Below are 22554 nucleotides of genomic sequence, written 5' to 3'. Positions count from 1 at the left end.
TGGACGAGAAACCGAATGAATACAACAATATGGCCAAATCACAATGAATAAGCAAAACTATATGAAACCTTCAGAAGACATCGCTACGAACTTATTCCCCATCAAGATCTCGATAGTTCCTTACGAAAACATTCACAACCACTTCCTACTGGAGAAAGAATGAAAACACTATTACCTTCCTTATAAAGCTTAAAATAGGGAATAAATTGAAATTCAATAAAAAGTACACCATTCGACTACTTGCCTGGTGCCTGAACCGAAACCGGTGAACAATCGGCTAGAACCCCAAGCTAGAAACAGAACTCTACATTTGGAGAATGGAACAACAATCAACGATACGCCGCTTTCACGGACGGAATACAGAAAACCCCTATATATTATTTCTTTCTGCCCTCTAGAGCAGTTTAAAGATATTATAACAGAGTTACTTCATGGTAATTGTTAACACATTTTCTCAATCCTGTATCTGCATGAAGAAGTGTTACACCGTTGCAAAGTTAATTATTTTTTCACAGTTTATTGTTTACCCTTCGCGCAGCTTGTTGTATCCATACACCGGTGGTGTGTTTTGTTGTGTTGTGCACAACACAATGTCACGGTTGTTGAAGTTTGTTACTTCGCGTTCCCTATCACCAACACCGCACACACGCAAGCACGCACTCGCGCACGGACGACACGCGCTTCCGCGATCCTATGTATATGTAGCAACGTGCGTCTGTTCTTAACTCATTCTATTGTTCTCTCATAAGATGCTATGGATACCATGCCATCGCCAACTCTTTCTCTTTCGCTCTCACTTTCTTTCTGAATCCCTGTTTCACTGATCTTCATTTGTTCAACTTCACTGTTAAGTCTGCGCGCTAGTGGTTGGTTTTCGTTTTCTTCGCTCATTTTTTGCCACGATCGTTAACTTTTTTTTTCGGCAACTGTTGGCGCTCCAATACAATTTTTGCTAGCATCGTTAGTAATCAGTAGCAAAGCTTGAATTTTTCCTTCTTTCTTTTTTCGCCTGCTACACTTTTATCTTGCGTTTTGCTTACGGTTTACGCGTCTCATTTTACACACTCTTTTTCCTTTCCTTTTCTTTGTTTGTCTGCAATGCCTACATCATTCTGTTTTATAAGAAAGCCTTTAATCTCAGAGAAACGGTCCAAAAAACGGTAAGCAAACACGCAAACTCTACAGACACAACGGTAATCGGCATATTGATTGCATTAGTAGGAAATATTGAACAAAAAAAAAAGCTTCATCATCCATGTTACAAGGACCTTCGTTACTTTACTGATAAAAAACGGAAACCGAACCGAACAGAAGTAAAACACACACTTCACTGATCTATTCATCTCTTTGCGTGTATTGGGATGATAGTAATAGGTTTTCCCTTTTGGTTACTTTTGAGCTTTCGAGCACTGTGGAGATGAAGTATGAAAAGGCGCCGCACACATACTAGAGGTTCCTGGATGTGTTGCTGCTGTTGGATCTACACTGTTTATCACCGTTTATTTTCCACCCCAAAAGCACAACAAGATCGAAAGCAAATTTTCAACTTCGCTCCAAAATTACAAGTTCTTAGGTGGCGCGCTTCACTTGCTTCTGCCTGGTTCTACATCTACCGTTAGTGCGCCCTATAATCCGTTTGTGGTGGTACTGTTAAAAAGGTGATGCATTGCTACACTGCAGCAGTAAGTTTGCCTGTTAGTCGTCCAAACCTTAAGCCTACATTTTATACACATTAATGATGATTATATGCATAAAGTCTATATGTATAGCGGCTCAGAAATAGGAAGGATAGACGCATGTGAGAGAGAGAAGAGCTGGAGCAAGAATGAGGGGACAGTGACCACCAATCGGTTTAGTACGGTAGTAAAGCGGTAGGAATAGTCGACTACTGGGAGAGCGAAGCAAGCAGGACGAGTGCTAATTGTTAAATTCGAATTTCTTTCCGCGTGTAAATTGTTTCGATACAGAAATATCGGAACAAAAAAAAAAAAGAAGGGTTGTAACAATTGTGAAAACATGCGCATAGCGGAAGAAAACAAAGAACAAAACACTGTAACTCGATCGGCTAAAATGTGCACCGGTCGTGTAGAAGTAGGTAGCGAAACGGAAGAGTGAAAAAAAATAAAACAAAAACGATTATATAGAATCAGGTAAAAATTTTCTTACAGGGTTTTCTACTATAATAACACAACATATATCAATTTGTCTAGTGTGGCTTAAAAGCTAAAATCTATCCCTTGTTTCCACCGTACAGACACACACTCACACACGCACACTCATACTGCCATAGTATTGCCTTAGTGAAAAAAAGTACGAAAGAAGTGTGTAATACATAAATCAAACGCATATTCAACTAAACGCTACCATGGAAAGAACTTAATAAAATTGTTGAGAGACACTACACAGGCATACGAAACTAAACGAAATAATCGCGAACGCACGAACAAGTGGCAAACGTAGTTAACCGTCCACACTCTGAGCTCGATTTATCCAAAGGAACCTGTCTTCAAAAAAACACACGCCCAAACGCAACAAACCCCACACTACACCAAACGAAGGGACATCATATCCCTTGATAATCCAATCCAATATGACAATGCCGCACTATCTGAAAGACTTTATCTGTGCGCTTCTAAGGAATTTGTGATCCCAACTCCCCAACTCCGAATTGTGCTTCCACTCGGTGAGGACGATCATGCAAACATGATTTTATTGTTTAAAAAATCAATTACCATTTTCCGCATCTGTGTATTGAAAATATTCGACTAAAAAACGAATTGCTTTAGTGACGACCAAGTGTAGGTAAAACAATGAGCAATGTCCTTGCAATTGCCACTGCCATTTTGTTGTTCCCTTCTGTTTGTGTTGTGGCCCACAGGCCGCCTTCCGTCACGCAGGCAGGAATCCTCCTGTCAGAAGTATTGATAGTGGTTGTGGACTTTAACTTGAATGCTGTGCTCTGCTTCACCTTGCGGATTGTAGTAGTAGTAGTAGTAATAGCCTGTTCTGTAGCTAGTTTTACACTATACGCCACGAAAAATAGTAGTGAAACACTATGTATATCTATACTACAATCGATTAGGATAAAAAGTACACAAAAATAGAACAAACATTGAAGTGATGATGGATAAGCGGGCTTACAATTATCCCATACACAATACGCCTGTGTCGTGGGAAAAAGGAATAAACGTAGTGAACAGTTTTCCTTCCCTTGTTGCCTTCGTTACTGCTGTCCCAAAAAGCTCTTCGCCTAATCTTCGTAGTGTGAGACAACAGGCGTGCGCGTCTACGTTGTTGTTACTGACAACCGCCTGTGGTTACTACTACTTGTCGCAGGTGTACAACAGCATGCTTTATTGGGGGGGGGGGGGGGGTTCTTCTCTATTGCTGAATTCGGTCGTTTTCTTCTGGATGATGTATTGCAAAATACTAGCGCTATGAACGTAAAGTGTGTCATAACACTTACCGTGACTACTACTACGATAATGCTGTGCCTACCGACTCTGCTGATGCATATCCGTAACACTCACAGTCCTCTCCCGTCCCTAGGTTGCGCGCATTCTCAATTGTTTGCTATGTGTGTGTGTGTGTTTCTTTTACACCATACAAGAGTCTATTAGTCTATATTACAATCGAATAAACGTGTGGTTTTGTGTCTGAGTGTGTTTAGCAGAACGTCAAGCCTTTTCACCTTTTCATATTCTATTTGTTTTTTTTTTGTTGCATTTTTCGCCTTTTTTAATGATCCCTTTTTTTCGTCGCGTCGCCCACTTTTCACTTGCTCTTTCGCTCTACGTGACCATCTTTTTTTACACACATCCGGCATTTTGTGGTCAAGTTTTGCTTTTTCTTTTCTTAAGGAATAAAGTTCAGTAGTTAGCTTTTCGCTTATTGGTTTCTCACACGCCGCTGCTGCTTGCTTCTTCATTCTAGTTCTCTCTTTTTACTGTTTAGTGATTTTTCTCGTTCCGATGTAATGTAAGCATGGTTTTTGTTTGTGTGTTTTTTTGTTTATATTTTCTTTCCACGTTTTGTTAGTAAAATATATATATATATATGCAAATATGTATAGTATTTTTTATATTTTTATGTATATGTATATTTATATACGAATTAGATTTTTCTTCTTATCCATTCATATTCATATATCCCATGTATCATCATCGTCATATCTCGTGTTTCATTATCTAATTCGTGTTTCCGCAATCCACCGTACTACTCCTTTCCCTTCTCTACAACTAAGTTCAAGCAGAACCAGTAAAAAAAAATTAAACAAATACACAACACACACACACACTTCACACGCACACACGTACAACACGTACACGCACGCTGTTCAATCGAGCGCACACACACACACACAAACACAAAAGAAGAATTGCATTTAAATGGTACTCTTTTCATTCATAGCTTGTTGTCGTTGGAAGATGTTCGCTTTCAATGAATTGTGTGTGTGAGTCTTTAGCGATATCGACCTCTAAACAATACTCTGTACTATACACGTTCGCTTTAGATGTTGGTCGTAAGAGCATCGCTCATTCTTGGCGAATAGGTTCTTGGTTGCGAGAGGAAAATTTTGATTCAGCTTGTGGTGCATATATTCTTTGATTAAACTACCATCATTTCGTGCTTCTTTACAGTGCATTGCAAAAAAAAGAAGTCTCATTACAGAAAGAAGAAAATTGTTACATTTTAGAACAAAACCAAGCCTGATTACAGTTTTTACATTTCAATTTAGGTGACTACCAATCCAACCGCGCAGCAGAGCTAAGGAAGCAAATTTCACGACAAAAACACTACACCGAACGAAATTCCTTCCGCACAAAGAGTGCACAAAGAGTAACAAAGAAGAAATTGTGCTAGATAAGATAGATGGATGTGTGCAAGCATCATTTACCACGGCCAGAACAAGGTTGACTTTAAACGATAGAGCAAAACTTATCACACTAACAAGAGCAACAACGGATGAAACAAACGGTGTGACGTCGTTTACAGAAAAGACGATTACACAAACAAGGAAGAAAAACGGAAAAAGCTAAAGAAATTCGCAGCTACGAGGAGAATAAAACAACTTTTTTTTTCAAAAAACGGAATAAAACAACTAATTCGATCCGTGTTCCAACACACACACACACAACACGGTACGCACCCGGGAGGGGAATTGGAAAGGCCAAACGAAGCAGCATTATTATGTTTTACTATTTACATCGATAAAACTATACGTTAATGATTTTAGGCAAAGAAGTTTAAAAAGCCAGATAATTCTGTCGACCGTTCACTTTCACGAAGAAATTGCCACGTAATACTACTCGCTCGCTCGTTCTAGCTCTCTACCAGCAGTTTGCCCTAAAGATTTCACGCAATATAACAGCGACAACTAGCTAATCGCTAATCAAAGCTAATCTTTCATTTCCTTTTGCACACGTACGCACACGCACCCACGCACACACAACACATAAAAAGCGAAGAAAACAGAGCTCAAAAACCATTCATTCATCGAAAAGTGTTACATCTTATCAAACCAATCAATAGATATCTCCATCGCGTGCAAGTGTGTGTATCTGTGTTACTGAATTATTTTGCTACGGCTATCATACATTTGTGTTAAAAACAAGGGAAGAAAAAAATAATAAGCGTGATAATGTTTTCCATACCAAGGGGCTGGGATGTTGCGGATCAACACCGTAAACCAACACAGAGTGTGCATGCATCTTACGCGTGTCCATATCTTCCTCCCACAGCAATTCCTGCTCTCCTTCTCCGAGCGTTTTTTTTTATCAGTTTCACAGCTACAACAGTGAGAGTGTATACTGCTGCAACGACACACGCGCGTATCTAAAATATTGATTTGCAATCTTTACGTGAATAAAATTTTCAGCATTTGATTGTGTAGAAGTAGTTTATCAAAAGGACATGCACACACGCAGGCAAACAACAATACGCAAGCCTCGGCGAGCAGGAACGTAAGTGCGTGTGTGCGTATTACGCGTACAGCATTGCACGGATGAGTGTGTGTGTGTGCGCGTTATAGCTTGTTCGCAATGTGTCTCATTCGCATTTTTAATTCATCTTTATAGATTGTAAAGTTAGCTGTGTGACGTGTTGTGTGCTGTGTATCCGTAGGTGTATGTGTGTTTTTGTAATAATGTTGTAAAATAATTCTACTCTCATAATTATTTTTTCTTAACGATACACACCCCCGCGCGTGCGTGCTCATAGATGAGTTGAAGGATTAGCTGATTCGTTCTGCCTTGTTTGTTGCGCGTGTGGGATTTACTTTTGTTTTTGCCAGCAAATGTCTGTATGTGTTCCGCCTTCTTCTAGTTACTAAAATTTGGCGTTTTGATGCCTTAGCCTTCTTCCCTCCCCATTGGCATGTATACATTTAAACCTTTTGCTCCATGCACACCGGGACACGAAACGATTTCGACAGCGCTCTTTCCCACGCACGCAACACACACACACACACGCACACAGAATGATGCTGCTATCATTTTCCCTGCACGTGCTCGCGCTGCTGCCGCTGTTCTGCTTTCTTAATCGTTTGCGCTGGGTTTGATATCCAGTTACGCTCGTCAGTGGTTCAAAATACAAAGAAATATGCTCGAGGACAACAGCGTCTCACAGCGAAAAGCAGAAGCAACGGAAAAGAGAAGGTTGTGGCGTACGACGGTGTACATGCACATTTCGTGTAGTATCGAAGAGAGAAAGAAGCGGTGTGTACCGGGCGGGCGCATGACCATTTTATCGGAAGCATCTTTCACAATAAGAATTTCCGCACCTATCACTGCTGTCCTCCATCTCTCTTTCTCTCTGGTTCAAATACTAACACAACAACGTGGGAAACGCGACGAATCGAGAAGAAAATGCTACGAATTTAACGCGACACATATGACTGCATATGCTTCCTAGTGGTGGTGGTGGTGGTGTGACTGTAACGACTGTTGGTGACCGGTGCTGCTGCTGCCGCTGCCGCCGCACGATGGATGCTGCTGCACTGTTTTGTGACGAAAACTATTACGATACGATGGCACGAAGGGTGTTCAAATTTTCTGAATCTTTTCGCCAACCACGACGGGATTATTACGCCTAATTTCTGCAGCACCGAGTTCCCGGTAATCGAACGAACATTCGTGCTTGTCGCTGTATCGATGTATCGCGCAGAACAGTCCTCCACACCGGCACTCGAATCCTGATGGGCAAAAAAAGGTGAAATCCGCCATTAGCTTTCGCTCAGAAAAGATGTTCCCGCAACGCACGTCATGCCACGCCAACACGGGGAGAGGGCGTGCAATATGCAATAATTGCGCAAAACAGTTGCAAATAAACAATAGGATACGGATACTTACCGGTTAATCCTACTTTCTTACGGCAAGTTGCACAACGGTTTTTCTTCTTCTTGGCATCGTCCTTATCACCATCTTTGTCTTCGTTATCAGCTATGGAACTGTTATTACTATGTCCACCAAGGCTACCACTGTCCTCAGAGTTAATTTTCTAAAAAAAAGACACATACACACACAAACGAATGTTAATGTTTGCATGTCTTCCACGTTTTCACGTGTATACAACAGTTTGTTGAACTGAATATGTAGCATTACGATCAATCTAGCAGCTTTGGATCACACCCATTTGCAGGAATACTTTTGCCGGAAACATCCAAACATCAAGGGAAAAAACACGAAAAATATATTGAGATATTTGTTTACCCGTTTTCTAACATTCGACACCTCACCCGGCACAGCCGTAATGGGTTTTGTGTTCTGCACCGGCAGTGTTTCGATGTTGGGTTCATGGCTTCGAGTGCAAGAATGTCCTGCTGCTTCATCAGACGATTCATAATCAAACGAAACGTTAAACATCACCCGCGATGATTCTTTCATCTCATCCTCATCACTGAGAGTATCTGTGCCAAACAATAAATCGTGCTGTTCGGCATCCAACACCTGTTGCTCTTTGCCCAAAGCGGAAGCAGTTTCGTTGATCAATTCAATTTCATAAAAATAATCATCTTCTTCATCAAGACTGTCGTCTTCTTCACCAATACTATTATCGGATAAGTTATCATCAACTGTGTGGACTATACCATTTTCGGAAGATATACTTGCATCCTTTAACAAAATAAAGTTAAAACAAACCGGGACATGAACAGGCAAACATGAAACGAACCTTGTGGATGGTGAGAATGAGTGGAAGCCTTTTCCTACAAATGTGCCTGCGATTGTATATCGATTCAGTTGTGCGAATCGATCAAAAATACATAATTTACTTAGAAACTGCATTTCCTGCATAAACTTAGAAACAGTGTCATCCGCAGAGGGTTCATATGCGGATGGCCCCGTTTCTAGGTTCAACTCGAAGCCACAACCATTTTATGAAAACTGCAATTAATGCAAGGAATCCATTTTTAAGACGTTTGCTTGTTGAAAATTTGTAGTTTTTCTTTGTACATTGGGTAAGTGTTGATATTTGCTCAATAATCTATGTATTGCTGAATTATATATTATTTTTTGCTCAGCACCGTTTTGACCGCGATCGTCCAGCAACTCTGCGCCGATGAGTCATATCATTGCGTTTGAACGAAATAAAAGGGAGGTTCATCTTCTTATCGAGGTAAGCAACAGTTTTAAAAGTTTCACTGTAATGTTCCCCCGTATCTGTCGCATATTTTGTTAATGTCTGTATGAATGTCGTGTCTTCGCTATCAAAATCGATCATTGTTACTTACATCCTTGTCCGAGCAGAATAGGGCACTGTGCACGGTAGGTTGTGCTGTGTAGGTAGCGGAGACTACCGGATTGTTGGCGGAAGCGGCACAGGACGACGCCGAGGGCGATGCGGCCGATGCTGAAGCAGAGGCTGATGTGGTTGTTGTGCTGATACTACCAATGCTGTTGGCAAAGCTTTGCGGTGTCACGACGGGACGGATGCTGCTAATTGAGGACGCTGTTACCGACTGGCCAGATGCAGGTGGTTGAGGTGCATTGTTGCTGGAAGGCGTACTGCTAACCGGTGGCTGTTGCTTCTTTCTGAGCAAGTCCTGTTCAAAGCGTACAAGAGAAATCATGTGTTAATAGCAAAACCATCATTATGATTCCTGTCTCACAAGCAACAAAGCTCAGTCCCGTCCCCGCTAATCGGCACTTACTTTGTAGCAAACTGAACATAATCCATCCTGTGTCGGATTACCGTAGAATCCACATCCAGATCTACACATCGGCTGCATTGCATTTGATTCGCGCTCCATCCTCCCCTGGTCCACACCAGTTATTCTGTTGCTCTGGTGGCCCTCACTGCACGCGACGCTTTCTCGTATGTGCGAGCAGCAGCAGTGATTTCCTTGTTGCTCGTGCTCTCGCGTGCTCGCTAGCAGCAGCTACTCCTCCGACAACCGCGTACGATTAAAAGCGCAATTTTGACCTCAACAAACCGTGTACCACGGGTTTGTAAGCACAATGTACATGCACGCACAGCACAATACACCGACCGACCGACGACCACCGACGGAAACAACACTTTTCAAACAAGATTTGTGAATACTAGAAATTTCCTTTCACTCGCAATGTGAAATATATGGTTACTAGGATGCAACATGCAGTATTCTCCTAACCAAATGTGTGTTAATGCTGCTGCCGCTACTGCTATAGAGAGGCCAGCCCGCTCTTCCAGTCCAATACACACTTCGTTATTGCTACTGATGAATTTCGATTCAGTCGATTCAGGGCACCGCGACAAACGAGAACTTCTGGGCGGCGCCGGTCTACGGTTTACGAGGGTCGACAAAAAAAAACCACAAGCCGAAAGAAAGATGGACTTAAAATAAAGATCGCAGCACGATGATGCTCTCGTGTCCAGTCGACTATTTTCTTCTTTTTTCCCCTGTCGTAGCGCGTTACTACTACAGATGTATGCGAGACGTTGGCTCCCTTGATCCTTCGCCTAAGACCGCATATAACTACGATGCGTGTGTTTTGTTGCTCTCTTCTATGTTTGGCCGTTGGTTGGCAACCTTTTTGCAAGATATCTTTAGTAGGCTGTAGCGCCTTCTTTCTACCGAAGGTTTCTAAAATTTAAAAAGAAATAAAAGTCGTTAGAAAACCCGTACACGTCGTCGTCAGGTGGAACTGGGGTGTACTTACTTTTATGCCGCACAGTATCCGGGGGGATATTGACGAAAGTGTTAGGTCTCGAGTTTGGTCGTGTCACTTAGAATTGGTTGTGTTTGGATCTGAAGAGAAAAAGAAGAAAAGCAGGTTAAAGATTACAGTTGCCTTTGTACTAGTGCACTATACTAAGAAGAAAAATATGTATGTATATGCTGCACGCAGCTTCACTGGACCCAACCTTTTCTATCCCAATCGCCCCCAAATGCAATATTCTATGGAACAGTCTCTGTGTGTGTATGTGGGAAGGGAGCTGAAGCATAGGTGAAGTGTTAGGTGGGCAAATGTTTCCAAATGTTGGTTGATGATAGTGCAAGCTTCTCAGAGTGCCCCGCACACGAGAGCAGCAGCAGCAACAGCAATGAGCAGAAAATCGTACGAATGAGGTCAGGAAAACGGACGAATGAAAAATACGCACATAACCTACTTCGGTGGGAGGCAGGCGGGACGGGCTTTGCTGTTTTTTGAGCCACTTTTCTCATTTCAGAGCGCAACATTGATTGAGCAAAAGCGTCTAGTGTCTCGTTTTTGGAAATAATTATCATCTTGTGCTCGTTTTTTTTTTTTTAAATGAACTTTTGTTACAGGTGCATAAAAATCGTTCTTTTGCACAGTTCCTTGACTGAATACGTTAGTGGTTCACGTGAAATTGAAATTATGAAACAAAGTACGCATAACAGGGCGTGAAAAGGCATAGAGAGAACAATCATTTGTGTGTAGTAACGAGTAAAATGATAATAATCCAGTTTATAATTACTACAAATAAAATCAGTAGACACATTCGCACATTCCACTGCATTGCAATCCTAAGCGTTCTGCGACCTTCTTCTAACAATTACACAGTTTCGCCCACTCTCATAACAACCGATGACACAATACTCAACAACGTGTGATAGCGGAAGAACCCAAATGGAAAAGCAGGTAAATGGATTTCCTCCTTTTCTTGTTCGTTTTTACTATCGTTCAGTAGCGTGCAGAAGGTAGAAAGTAACGAAGTAGGAAGGAAAATTTTATTGTTTAACACGCATTTGCACACACCCTGGCAAATGGGAAATAAGCGTAATTCCGTTTCACATGCATCGCACTTCTTCTAATCATGTGTGAAACCTTCTCGCTACTTCCCGGTGTAGTAAAAAGGCGTTTACTTCGCCTACGAAGTAGTAAGAAAACCTAATAATTCAAACAAATAGCGAATATTACACAAACTTCAATAAAAATCACAATACATTGTCGAGAATGATAGCTAATTAGACTATAATTACTCTTCATGGCACAGTTGCTACTGCTAGGCGTCGCGTAAACTGTTGAACCAAAAAAAAAAATTAAGGCAAAAATCATAAATAAATCGGACTAACTAACCGCGAAATATACAACACAAAATCAACCGAGGGAGAAATCGTTTATGTAACCACGACGCCGCCACTAGACCCCCTCCTCCAGCACAGTCAGACAGACACGCATATAAAGACTAGCCAACCGGCAGTTATGCTTGCTCCCCTTTTTCTCATAATAATGCATTTTCACGCACGCACGAATAGTTTTAAATAGGAAGAAAACGCTACCTAGGATGGTGCACAGCAGTGTGGTAAGGAAGTGAGCTACACACTAACGAAACGAACGAAATGAAGAGAAAAAAATGCCCATAATCCGCCACACCGCGCACACGCCTTACTTCTTCTTCTTAACCCGTTGTGTATCGTTTACACATACATTGCCATACTTTGTTGCTATGCTACGGTGGCTGTGCTTTGATCGTACGCCATTTGCGTTTAATATGCTATGCGTAATACCGTTAAGTTCTCAGTTCCGTCATTTGTTTTTGGTGTTTGCATATTTCCTTGTTGGGGGTTTTAATAATTCGATAACAAAAAGAAGGTAAACAAAAACAAATGTACAGTCTCCCTCATGCGGAAATATGCAGTACCTTGATATATGGACAACTTGAAATAGGCGACTTGCATGACTTTGAGTGAGGACAATTTTTCTCTTCTAGGCCGTTTTCTTATTAAGATTAAAAAAAAGCTTAAGAGAAACCAATAGGAAAGGGACCGAAATCGACAAAAATAAGCAGTAAAATACAAACGAAACCCTTATTTGAAATTTAAGTATTTAAAAAATGGGTCAATCTTCCACAAGCATTTCTTTAATAAACTTATACTTTTTAACTCTTGCTCCATTACTAAATTTTAAAATAAATCACACCATATTCGAAGATGAATTCTCATTATAAAGTCAAACACTACAACTGTCTGGTTTTCCGGCTGGTTCATGGCATAGACGAAGAAAATCGTCAAAAAAAATGAAGGCATTTCCGACTTCACTTTAAGGTTTCCTCAGATACCCATTGAAGTCACGCTGTACAAAGATTTCTTAAAGCATTCGCATTTAAATAAATGTGAAGTGTTTGTTTGAACCAGAGATAGCGCAGCAGCTAATTGCGCATAAAAAGGTGATTAATTAATTAATTAGTCTCATCATTAGTAAATCGGTGGGTGAGCGAATAATTCACTCGAATTCATAATTACGTAGCATTTCACAAATGGCAGCTCTCAAACGGCTAATCCTAATTGAATAAACTCTCGGGCCATTGCAGCTTGCATCGCAAAGCAACCTTAATCATCATGGTAGGGGCCAATTCTTGCCATGTTTCCGATGACTCACCACCATATTTCCAAACAACAGTATCTAAAAGCACCAACGATGGGAGCGATAGCATAAAATGTGTGCGAAGAAAATTCAACATTGCCAAACCTAAACACGGTAACGACGACGCAGAGCTTATCTGGACGACTTGTATTATTTTAAGATGAATCAGTCATAGCAGCGGGACTGACTCATGGGGAACTTGGAGAACAATGAAAAAAAAGTGAAATCAATGCTCACAAAAAGTCGATCGGAGGAGTTTGAGAGATCTTCGGGCATTGCAAATTGGTGTGTGCAGGAATTAATGTTGACGTGGCGGCGGCAGATCGTGTTCCGGTGCGCATTTCGGAAGAATTGCAATAATGATTGTAAGCCAATCGCGTTTTTAAATAAAACTTTTCATCAAATCCTGCACAGGAAGTGGTGGGGGGGGGAGCTTGTTGTAGTTGTACAAATAATGATGGTGTCTCGAAATTTATGCTGCTCGAAAGGGTAGCGCATAAGGACGAAGAGAATAAGACTCTCGCTCCGCGGCAGCAAGCAGCAGCATTGCGCTACTTTTTGCTCTTGCCATTAGGTGATTTATAATCCATAATAATACGTCTAATGCTTTCCACTTTCGGTGTGAGTGTGCGTGTTTGAGTGGAACTGCCAGAGGTATCCACACAATGCAATATACCAAAAAACCAATTCAACGCAGACCTCCTCAACGTAGCAAACCAATACACACACACAATCGTCTGCGCACCTCCTCCTCTTCTGGGTTGCTGCTGGCTGGGTAGGTAGGTATTAATCGTTGTTAGCTGATCTCGGCCAGCAATCTCCTCTTTTTATTACTTTTTTTGCCTTCTCGACGTATGAAATACAGCCTTTTGCTGGGATTAAGCGCATATGCTTCCCTCTACATCTCGCCGTGAGCGTATATGCCGGAAATATACACGCCTGCGGTCAAGGGTATATACCTACAATACCGACGTCTGAGATGGTGGAATTTAGGAAAAAGGTAAAACGCAGACAAAACACAACAGACGAGAGAACAAAAGTCCGAAAGAGTACAGGGTGGTAAATTTTAGAAGCGCTGTAAGTAAGTCAAACACGAGGAGCGAAGGACCAACGACGTATCACAGGTTGATCCAAAGACACACACAGCTACAGTGAACAAAATTTCAAAGAGAAGAGCAAGAAAATTAAAATCAAAAATTGAATTCCAGCCTGGGGTGCAGCAATTTTACCGCATTGTTGAGGATTGCATTAAAAAAGTTATAGCTGAGATTGGTACGAATATCCGGCTTCTACATAATATTTGTAAAAAAAATCATCTAAATTCAAACCACAGTAAAAAGCTTTACTTTCTGTTGATGATACAGGAACTTATACTTTTCATTTCGAGTCTCTCTTAGTAAGAGTTACTTTCATTTATAGAGGTACCTCCTCTCAACGGTAACGAAAGTGTGTATGTGGGGCTAAGGTGCTGGTACTGGCCTTTCTAAGACTATCCATGTGTGTGTGTCACTAAGGCCACACTACTGGGGGGGTTTCTTGCAACTCGCTTTTTGTGTTTACATTTATTATGACGTCGCGTGACCTTCTTTCTATTTCACCCTACTACTACTCCCAGACGCAGCAGAAATCCCCACCGCGATAACCTACTTTTGGTCGAAACAGAGGAGCGCCGTAAGAGCTGCGCTGTAAACAAACTGTTTTGTCTTGGCTGTTTTTCCTCATACAGCGCGTATCGTCCAGAGAAGAAAGAGGTGGAGGATGAGGTTCACCTTCCGTGGCCATCAACCACCCCCTCCGTGAGAACAGGGAAGCGAGCACTGTTAACAATGCGTGGTTACACGGTGAAGTCGTTTTGTTTGTCGTGTTTCGGCTATTGTATTAATCATTGTTTCACATTTTTGGGTAGTTTTTGTTCGCTGATTTATTAGTGTTGGCTGTACAAAGGATCACAGCAAAACTGCCCGGAAAACGACATTATGAATCGACAATTTAAAAAACGAAACAGTGGAAAGTGGAGATGCATAAATTGAAATGTTTTTTTATTAAATGCTACTTAAAAATAAGCTGAATTTTATTTCATTCAACACAACGCTGCAGCGTGTGAATGGAAAAGAAATGCAGTAAATCCCCTCATACTAGCAGTATTTTTTTTACATTTTTTAAGTTGAAATGTGTTTAAAAATACATATGTAAACTAGCGAACTGTTGATCATAGCGAGCATGTGGAGTTTTAAATATTCGTTAGCTTTTTGATGAATATCGGTGAATACTGCGGTTACCCACAAAATCCGTAAAATAGCGTGATGATTTGAACAGTGAGAGGTCACCAAGAGCCTTGCCTTTTAGGCGTTTTAACTAGTCATGTGAAAAGTCTGTTTGTCCGCAACAATGACCACAATTGAGTTTGGTTTAAAAATTACAAAAAATGCTAGATCATTAAGTTGATAAAATCTTAATTTTTGTTTAAATTTAGAACACCCTGTCGATTTTTAAATGATCCCACTAGGGGTCCACTTGCCAAAATGAAGGTATTAAAGGTTTGGCGACGTCCAACATTTCGCAAAGTTATTTCGATTCGTGCAAGTAATTGGTATTATGCAACATAAAAAAACGAAAATTATCACGAACGTCTTCACAGCAAACTGCACTAAAGCTGATGCAGAATTTAAAAAAACAAACGGATATAGTACTCCCATAAACATTGTTTCTTTTTTTCCTTTTCCTCTTCTATGGGAAAAACGCAGAACCATAACAAAAATAAAACTGCATTGCACAAGTCTTCTCAGTCCTCTCTCTCTCTCTCTATTTGTCGCTATACATAGCCAGGTCCACCGTTGTGCATTAAAATAAAATCTCCAAGTATAGTACACCGAGCCAAAACATCCGTTTTGCGGGACCGTTGGCAAGCGAGCCAGAAGCACAGAGTACACTCTCTCAACCATAAAACCACGTACGGGGTGGTGCATAATAAATGAATCAACCTCCCATCCCCATTGCCCATTGCAGTCCTCCTTCTCCCTGTTGGCTGCCAAACACAGCAAATCCTTGTGCAAAAAGTAAATTGCACTAAGCCATGCATACGGGACATACGGGACGGACGGCAACAACACACAAAAGTGCACCGTGTGCAAGAACTTTGAAGCCATTTCTTTCTTCTGCTGGGGCTGATGGTTGCCCCCGGGGCTACGAACCAACCAGAACCATATTGAACGCGGCTCACACCTTGAACTTTATATAGCAGCGAACGCCCTTTCCGAGGGCCATTTTTGTTGTCTTCTTCGGCGCGTGCTTTTGCCTTTAGAGAGCTCGTGGTGTATCTTCTTCAATTCTAATTCCACTGACCACGGGGCACGGGTTGGGTCTAGCCTAAGGAGGTTCCACCTACCAACAGTACAGCTCTCTTGTGAACGGTCAATTCTGCGCCCTGCTTCGCAAAACGCGACTTGCTGCTTTGCTGACCACGATGGTTTTTTGTCAGTGCAAATTGTAAGGCACGATCGTGCTAATGTAGAGAGGTGGGAAGGAAGGTGAGGGGTTGAAAATGAAGTATAAGATCCACCGTTCTTTTGTGCCCTACACACGACAGAGCAACGGTGCAGCGCACTTGAAGGCCAATAACCTTGAATCGAGTTGTAGAAGTGTGGATATTTTGTATAACGTACCCTTCTGCTCTAGTCTCGTTTGCCCTTTTTGCAGCACGTGCGCTACAGCTTAATGGATGCGTATCGAAATTCGTCAATCTATTGTGGATTGTTTAAGAAACTTTAGGTAATTAGTGATTACATTAAGAAATCCGAAACAAACTTCTCTCTTTAGTGCGGAGGCTGAGGTTACGTCCTTCAATTCAAAGAAAAAATGACGCTCATTCGATCTTTTATGGATGAACCAACCCTCGTGGAAGAATGCGATTCTAATGGACGAACAGTTGGAACTTCATCATTTGCTAGAACCACCAGAAGTAGAAGTATCGAACCATGAAATGTTAACCAATTCTTTGCAATAAAAAGAGGTGTGTTTGTTCATCCAATCATAGAAACATACGAGGCTAGTTTTTGCTGCGTTGTAATAGATATATGCTCGAGAATGTTCGCACCACTACTCCTTCCATTCTAGAGGCGAATTCCTTCCCCCCATTCTATGCCAGAGTTTATGAGAAGAATCGTGCGATCGTAAATGATAAAGGAGTGGTCGCATAAGTGAGTTACACTTCATCTAGAAAAATGAATGGCACGATTTTGAATAGACCTTGATCCGATGTTGGAATTAACCGAAACATCAGAGAGAACTAAATTATCATTATGTTCCAGTTCTCAGGTTTCAGGTTTTAAGATTTTCTTACACAAATATTTGTACTTTGGATATTGACTACGAAGTAATTCCAAGGATTAGTTGTCTATAAAGATTTTCTAATTCTTCAAGACATCTGATTACACCTGATGTAAGATGATTGATCTCTTTATGGAACCGGTATTTCTTATCATTAGACAAAGATATATTCTTTTCGAATGTAGCATACTCTTAACGGGGAAAAGAATGTTGTTTGGCGATGCATAGAAAATATCTTAAAAACAGAGTGTTCTATGACCTCAGGTTTTACTTCAACGCAACAGAGTACGATGAACGGGAGATCCTCAATATTTGATTCGCTGTGTTCTGATTAGGCAAGTGTACATAAATAAAAGATGGCCGTAACAGTAACATTCCGTCTAGTTTTTGGAGAAGAAATCCAAACTTAGTGAGGACTTCTCCAGCACGAAACTCAACGAAAAAACAAGATGACCAAAGAAACCATCAGCTTCAAATAAATCGAGACAGAACTCCTCCATGCACCGAGACAGAAATCGCACCGGTTTTGCACCCATCGAACTCTTCCGAATTTCTTCCTTTCTCGCATAAATCGGAAAATGCGTGTCGGATTTCGAAATTGAACCAGTCTCTTTTCCATCAACCGAGGAGAGGAAGAATGTCATGTTTCGTAGCTGTGAATCACGATCACGAGAAAAAGGGCAGGTGATAATGATAGTCGGTCGGTCGGGTCTGTTCGCCCTCCCACCCCCTGGTCCGTGAAAACCCAAAAACCCGGAGAATAAAACAAATCGTAAAACGGCTGGTGACACACACAGCTACAAGACGATAGCCGAACATTGCGACGTGCAGGAAAATGTGAAACAGAAAGGAAGGAGAATGAGAACAGATAAGTAGTTTACGGCAGTAGAGTTATAAAAAGGGATAAAACGGCAGGTTAGCAGCTTTAGCAAAGCATATGGGCGGCTTGACATAAAAAAAAATATACGAAGGGAAAACCAAAACGACCCGAACAACCTAAGAGAGAAGGGCTTTGTACAGCAATGCTGCTTCTCGCTTAACCTAACTCAACCGTGATAGCATACGGACGCAGTTCCTGTACGTGTGTGTGCGTGTATGTTTGACTGTGCAGAACCGAGACGTTGGTGGCGACGGCGGCGACCGTTTGAGGTCATTCAACTACACAGATGAACTCTGGGCCGTGTGCGTTTGTTTGTGCTGCCGTCTGCCAGAGGGAGCATGGACTCGGACCATTTGCGGTGCGCAACACTTTAGCACGCGGCGTGTACACAACAATGTGAGCTTTTATTTGCTCTCTTCCTGCAGGAGACAACCAACGCATCATGAATGGGATAGATGGATGGATGATCCTCCGGCTTGCCTGCCTGCCTGCCTAGTACATGCGTGCTGCTGGTCGATGTTGGAATCGAAGAAGGGATAAAATAAAGGGAGAGATGTCCGCGCGTCAGCAGAACAACCGTCAGTACATTAGATTTAGAAGGAACTATGACACACACACACACACACTCAAAAATGATGAGGAAACCCTATTATGAAGTTTAATTTGCAGAAATAGAAGTCATAGGAAACATCGGAATGCGTTGCTAAGGATTGCATGACACATCCGAACGTCAGTCTTAGCAGTCGATCTTTTTCACTCTCTTTGCGGTGGGCGCTTTCGCAGCATAAGGTGTATTTCATGCTGTCACCCTCGTCGTATGTGCTAGGTGCGCTTTTCCGTTCTCCCAGACTGGGGTGGGAATACGTCGATGCCCAGCTGGTGGCGGTTTTCATTTCCCTATTCCCTACTTCGCATTACTTGAGCGTAGGAAACTCATTAAAAATGTGTCGTTAATATGCTGGTACCTCTCTCTAGCATACACCAATACATACATACACACACGCAAAACAAATGTGCAATCGAACGTCCCACATACGCGTATACAACAAAGGCCGCACGAAAGTAATACGCAGATCTAGAGCTCTGTAGTTGTGCTGTACATATCGTATGCCTACACAACACGTGCGTGTTGGTGCGGATGTTTCACAATTCTCATCGTTTCCTGCCCGCGCCTATAGGAGGTTATAACATTGAAAATGGCCAAGGACCCCAAGAGGCACGAACAACGAACGAAACCACATACACACACACAAGGGGTGAAGGGAGTATAATGAAAGAAAAGCACCATGCGAAGGAGGTGAATGTAGACGGAAGCATTCAAAGTGAGCACACACACACACATGCTTTCAAACAACAGTTTTCCCAACCCAACAACCCTTCTCCGTCTCGTCTCTCCCTGTCGATGGGTTGCGCAGAGGTCCCTCGGGATTCCTTTACGGGGATCTCGTTGCTTCGGGGTTATGGGTCTGCTGTTCTGTTATGTGCGCCGTAGTTTTTGCTTTCCCATCTGTTTTCCACAGCTGCGCTGCGGGAGGGTTGTTGGCAGTGCTGGTAGAATTCGGTTTCGATGGGATAGTTTCGATTTCGAGAAATTCAGTGGAGGTAATTCCCCTGTGAACGGCAATGCTGCTGGCCAGAGTACAGCACTTGAGCGTGCGATAAGTGAGAGGACCTCCCGTGACAGACAATCATTCTCCATCACTCCGGGGGGTTTTTCCAAAATATGAAAAGTGAAAAGAATGGACATATCCAACATGACATCTGTATCTGATTCGTTCTTTTTTAAATTGCGATAACCAAACTATAAGATCCTACTTGAAAAAGACCTTTTTAAGTTAAATTATTAAAATTTTACTGAACGTTTATAAATCAAATAGGAAAGAGAATTGATTGATTGAATTATAAATAGGTTTATAAATTGCGAATTGCTGTTAAAAGAAGGTAAAATGATATTCTAGAAAAGTAGAAAGGTTAACAATTCCTTTCTCGTGCTGACGCACAACTGTGTGTGGCTTGAGTAATGGTCGTATTTATTCTAGCGTGTTCGCGATCATTTAGCGGCTGACGTGGTATGTCACTGTAGGGCTTAGCACGGCGAGCGTAGCTAAACATAGATCTAACTAAAAACAAACGTTTGCGCAAAATACACGATAAGAGAGAGTGTGTTCGTAATAAGCAGGCGTTCGAGTGCTGCTGTCGAGAAATTGCTGCGTGTGTAGGTATAGAAAAGATCGATCTTGAAGTTACATGATTACATGAACATGCGTTTTTTGAGCACTATGGTACTACAAATTCCTGATTCTTTTCATACCAAGCTCACGAAGTAGCTCAAACAACTAGAATATTGTAAACAAGCGAGAATCTACCAGACGGCCAGGCCAGCAACAAATTCAGTGCAAGTCGTTATGACCCAGCGAGTCAAACAAACGACACGTGTCTGGCCTGCAACCCCCACTCCTTTGCGCTTCTCGCCGTCTTCACGTAATCGGACGGAATTCACGATGTGATAAAGAAAGGCAAAATAAAGAAGATACGTCACACAAGGCCAACACACAGTGAGACAGGGCCGCCGCGCGTGTGTTGTGAAAGAAACAAAAACAACAACAAAAATGGCACATCACCTCATTACCGCTGCGCCCTACAAAACTTCACGACTCCCTCCTGTCACCGTTTCCATAGTGAAGGATGCGTCCATAGTGAAGAGTTTGGTCGCAGCAACACACGCAATAGACGAATGGTGAGACCAATTAGAAACACAGTCACAGACGTTGTTGTTGTTGTTTCACACACGTCCGTGCAGACGGACACAGCAAACAACAAAAAACAGTTGCGCACACATACACATGCAGCACACCGTCTTCGCAGTAGAAACACAACTAACGCACACATGTACAGTTGCGATGGCGACCGCTCATCTGTTGGTAGTAGTGGTATATGCTGACGACAGCTAGCAGCAGACGACGACGTAGTTCAGTGCGAAGATTAGAAGCGAATGACTGGTGCGATGGTAACCATTGCCACACACATCGAAAGGGAGGGAAACCGTAGTAGCCCACGGAAGACGGGAAAACGGGTGGAACTACTGATGGGTGGTGGTAGACAATTACCAGCTGATGACGTCTTTTTGTACAGCTCCAACTCAAAAGATGGATAGGAAAAGATATGTGTATATGCGCTGTCTTGTTTTTTTTTGCGATACGCGTCGCACAACACACGACACACGCTACTTATTCCAACCAACAGCAGCTAATGATAACAATGTGTGGTGATAATTGGAGTATGTGTGTTTTACACCAACTGTGCACCGCACACAGCATACACGCGCGAGCTGTCACATGATATGGATCTTGTTTCTCGCTCGTTGTACTCCTTTCCTTCTCTCTCGGAACACCTTTCTATGTACTGAGACGATTATTTTTATCGTCATCTGAAGTCATTTCGCGCACGGTTTTTCTTTTTGTCGCCCTGATGCAGTAGTAGCGAAATGTTGTATTAGATTTTCATTTTACCCACTACACAACTGCGAACCCAGTAACGCCGTAATAAATTTCAACTAGAGCTACTTAAACAAAAGAAGCAGCGAAGTATGCTGAGGGAACGGCAGGCACAGTCACGCGCAGAACTTGCCGATCACGTCCTGTTAGAACAAAAACATTTGCATCATCATCACCACTACCACGGGGATCGAATCTTGGCAGCTTGGTATCCTCGTCCCGGATTTATCTCTCCCATAATCACACAAGGGTGTTGCTCAATTTGCATGCGGGATGGCAAGCATACCCCGTGCGGGACTATTTTCTAACCATTTTTCATTTCATCCATTAAAACACTTGCAACAAATAGTATACGGATTGATGGAGTGACGGCGAAACGGATCTGGATCTGTCCAAAATTCGACGAATAACCGGAATCAAACTAGGAGCAACAACAACACAACGATACAAGAAGTAGTACAGCCCGAAGAAGCTTTTTTGTTTTCAGACAGACATGTTTGTGTCTCTCCCACACGTCGCGGATGTTTGTGGGACTGTAGGCTTACGAAAACACACATACACACGGTCTTACGGTCACCAAACACACACACACGTACACACTTGATGGCTAACGAGTTTCACTTCATTGTGACACTGTAGGGGGAGGCGAACACCTACACACATCAGCGTGTGTGTGCGCTGCCCTACAATGAACACACATTCAGCCAAGTCGCAATACAAAATACGCTATTAGCAATGGCACGGCCAATACTACGGCCAAACAGGACGCGACACGCAGCGCAAATTTACAAAGAAGACCGTAGTACTGGTACACCCCACTTGATATTTCCTTTTGCGCACGATGAGCTTTCTTAATTGGATATACGTCTCGCTGCTGCAACCAATGCGGAGGACTTCTCTATTGCGCAAACGAAAATACATTAATGCCTAAGCGACATGTGCGCAATTAGCAACCATTTGGTAAGCAATTTATACGTGTTTTGAACATGTTGGCTTTTACGATAAACTTGATCGGACACTGGTTATACTAATGGCGGATTCTTTC

The 22554-nt window shown here is 42.1% G+C and overlaps 1 protein-coding gene across 8 annotated transcripts in view; it reads right to left on the bottom strand.

The window, feature by feature from the left end:
- Positions 1-504: 504 nt before the first annotated feature.
- The window catches only part of LOC118507572 (AN1-type zinc finger protein 6), a 35858-nt gene continuing 13808 nt past the window's right edge, over positions 505-22554 (bottom strand). For 5 of the 8 annotated variants that reach the window (XM_036046209.1, XM_036046210.1, XM_036046211.1 and 2 more), the window contains 6 exons: positions 10140-10228; positions 9149-10063; positions 8729-9040; positions 7710-8111; positions 7350-7497; positions 505-7192 (listed from right to left, as the gene is read on the bottom strand). In XM_036046209.1, coding sequence (XP_035902102.1) covers positions 7044-7192; positions 7350-7497; positions 7710-8111; positions 8729-9040; positions 9149-9247 — 1110 coding nt within the window. In that variant the 5' untranslated portion in view covers positions 9248-10063; positions 10140-10228 and the 3' untranslated portion in view covers positions 505-7043. The remainder of the gene's footprint in view (positions 7193-7349; positions 7498-7709; positions 8112-8728; positions 9041-9148; positions 10064-10139; positions 10229-22554) is intronic. The other 3 variants (XM_036046215.1, XM_036046214.1, XM_036046216.1) reach the window with 1 other exon arrangement.

The sequence above is a fragment of the Anopheles stephensi genome, chromosome 2 (assembly GCF_013141755.1).
Source record: "Anopheles stephensi strain Indian chromosome 2, UCI_ANSTEP_V1.0, whole genome shotgun sequence".
Lineage (NCBI taxonomy): Eukaryota > Metazoa > Arthropoda > Insecta > Diptera > Culicidae > Anopheles > Anopheles stephensi.
The sequence above is the reverse complement of the archived record's forward strand: the minus strand, read 5'-3'. Positions and strand labels throughout refer to the sequence as shown.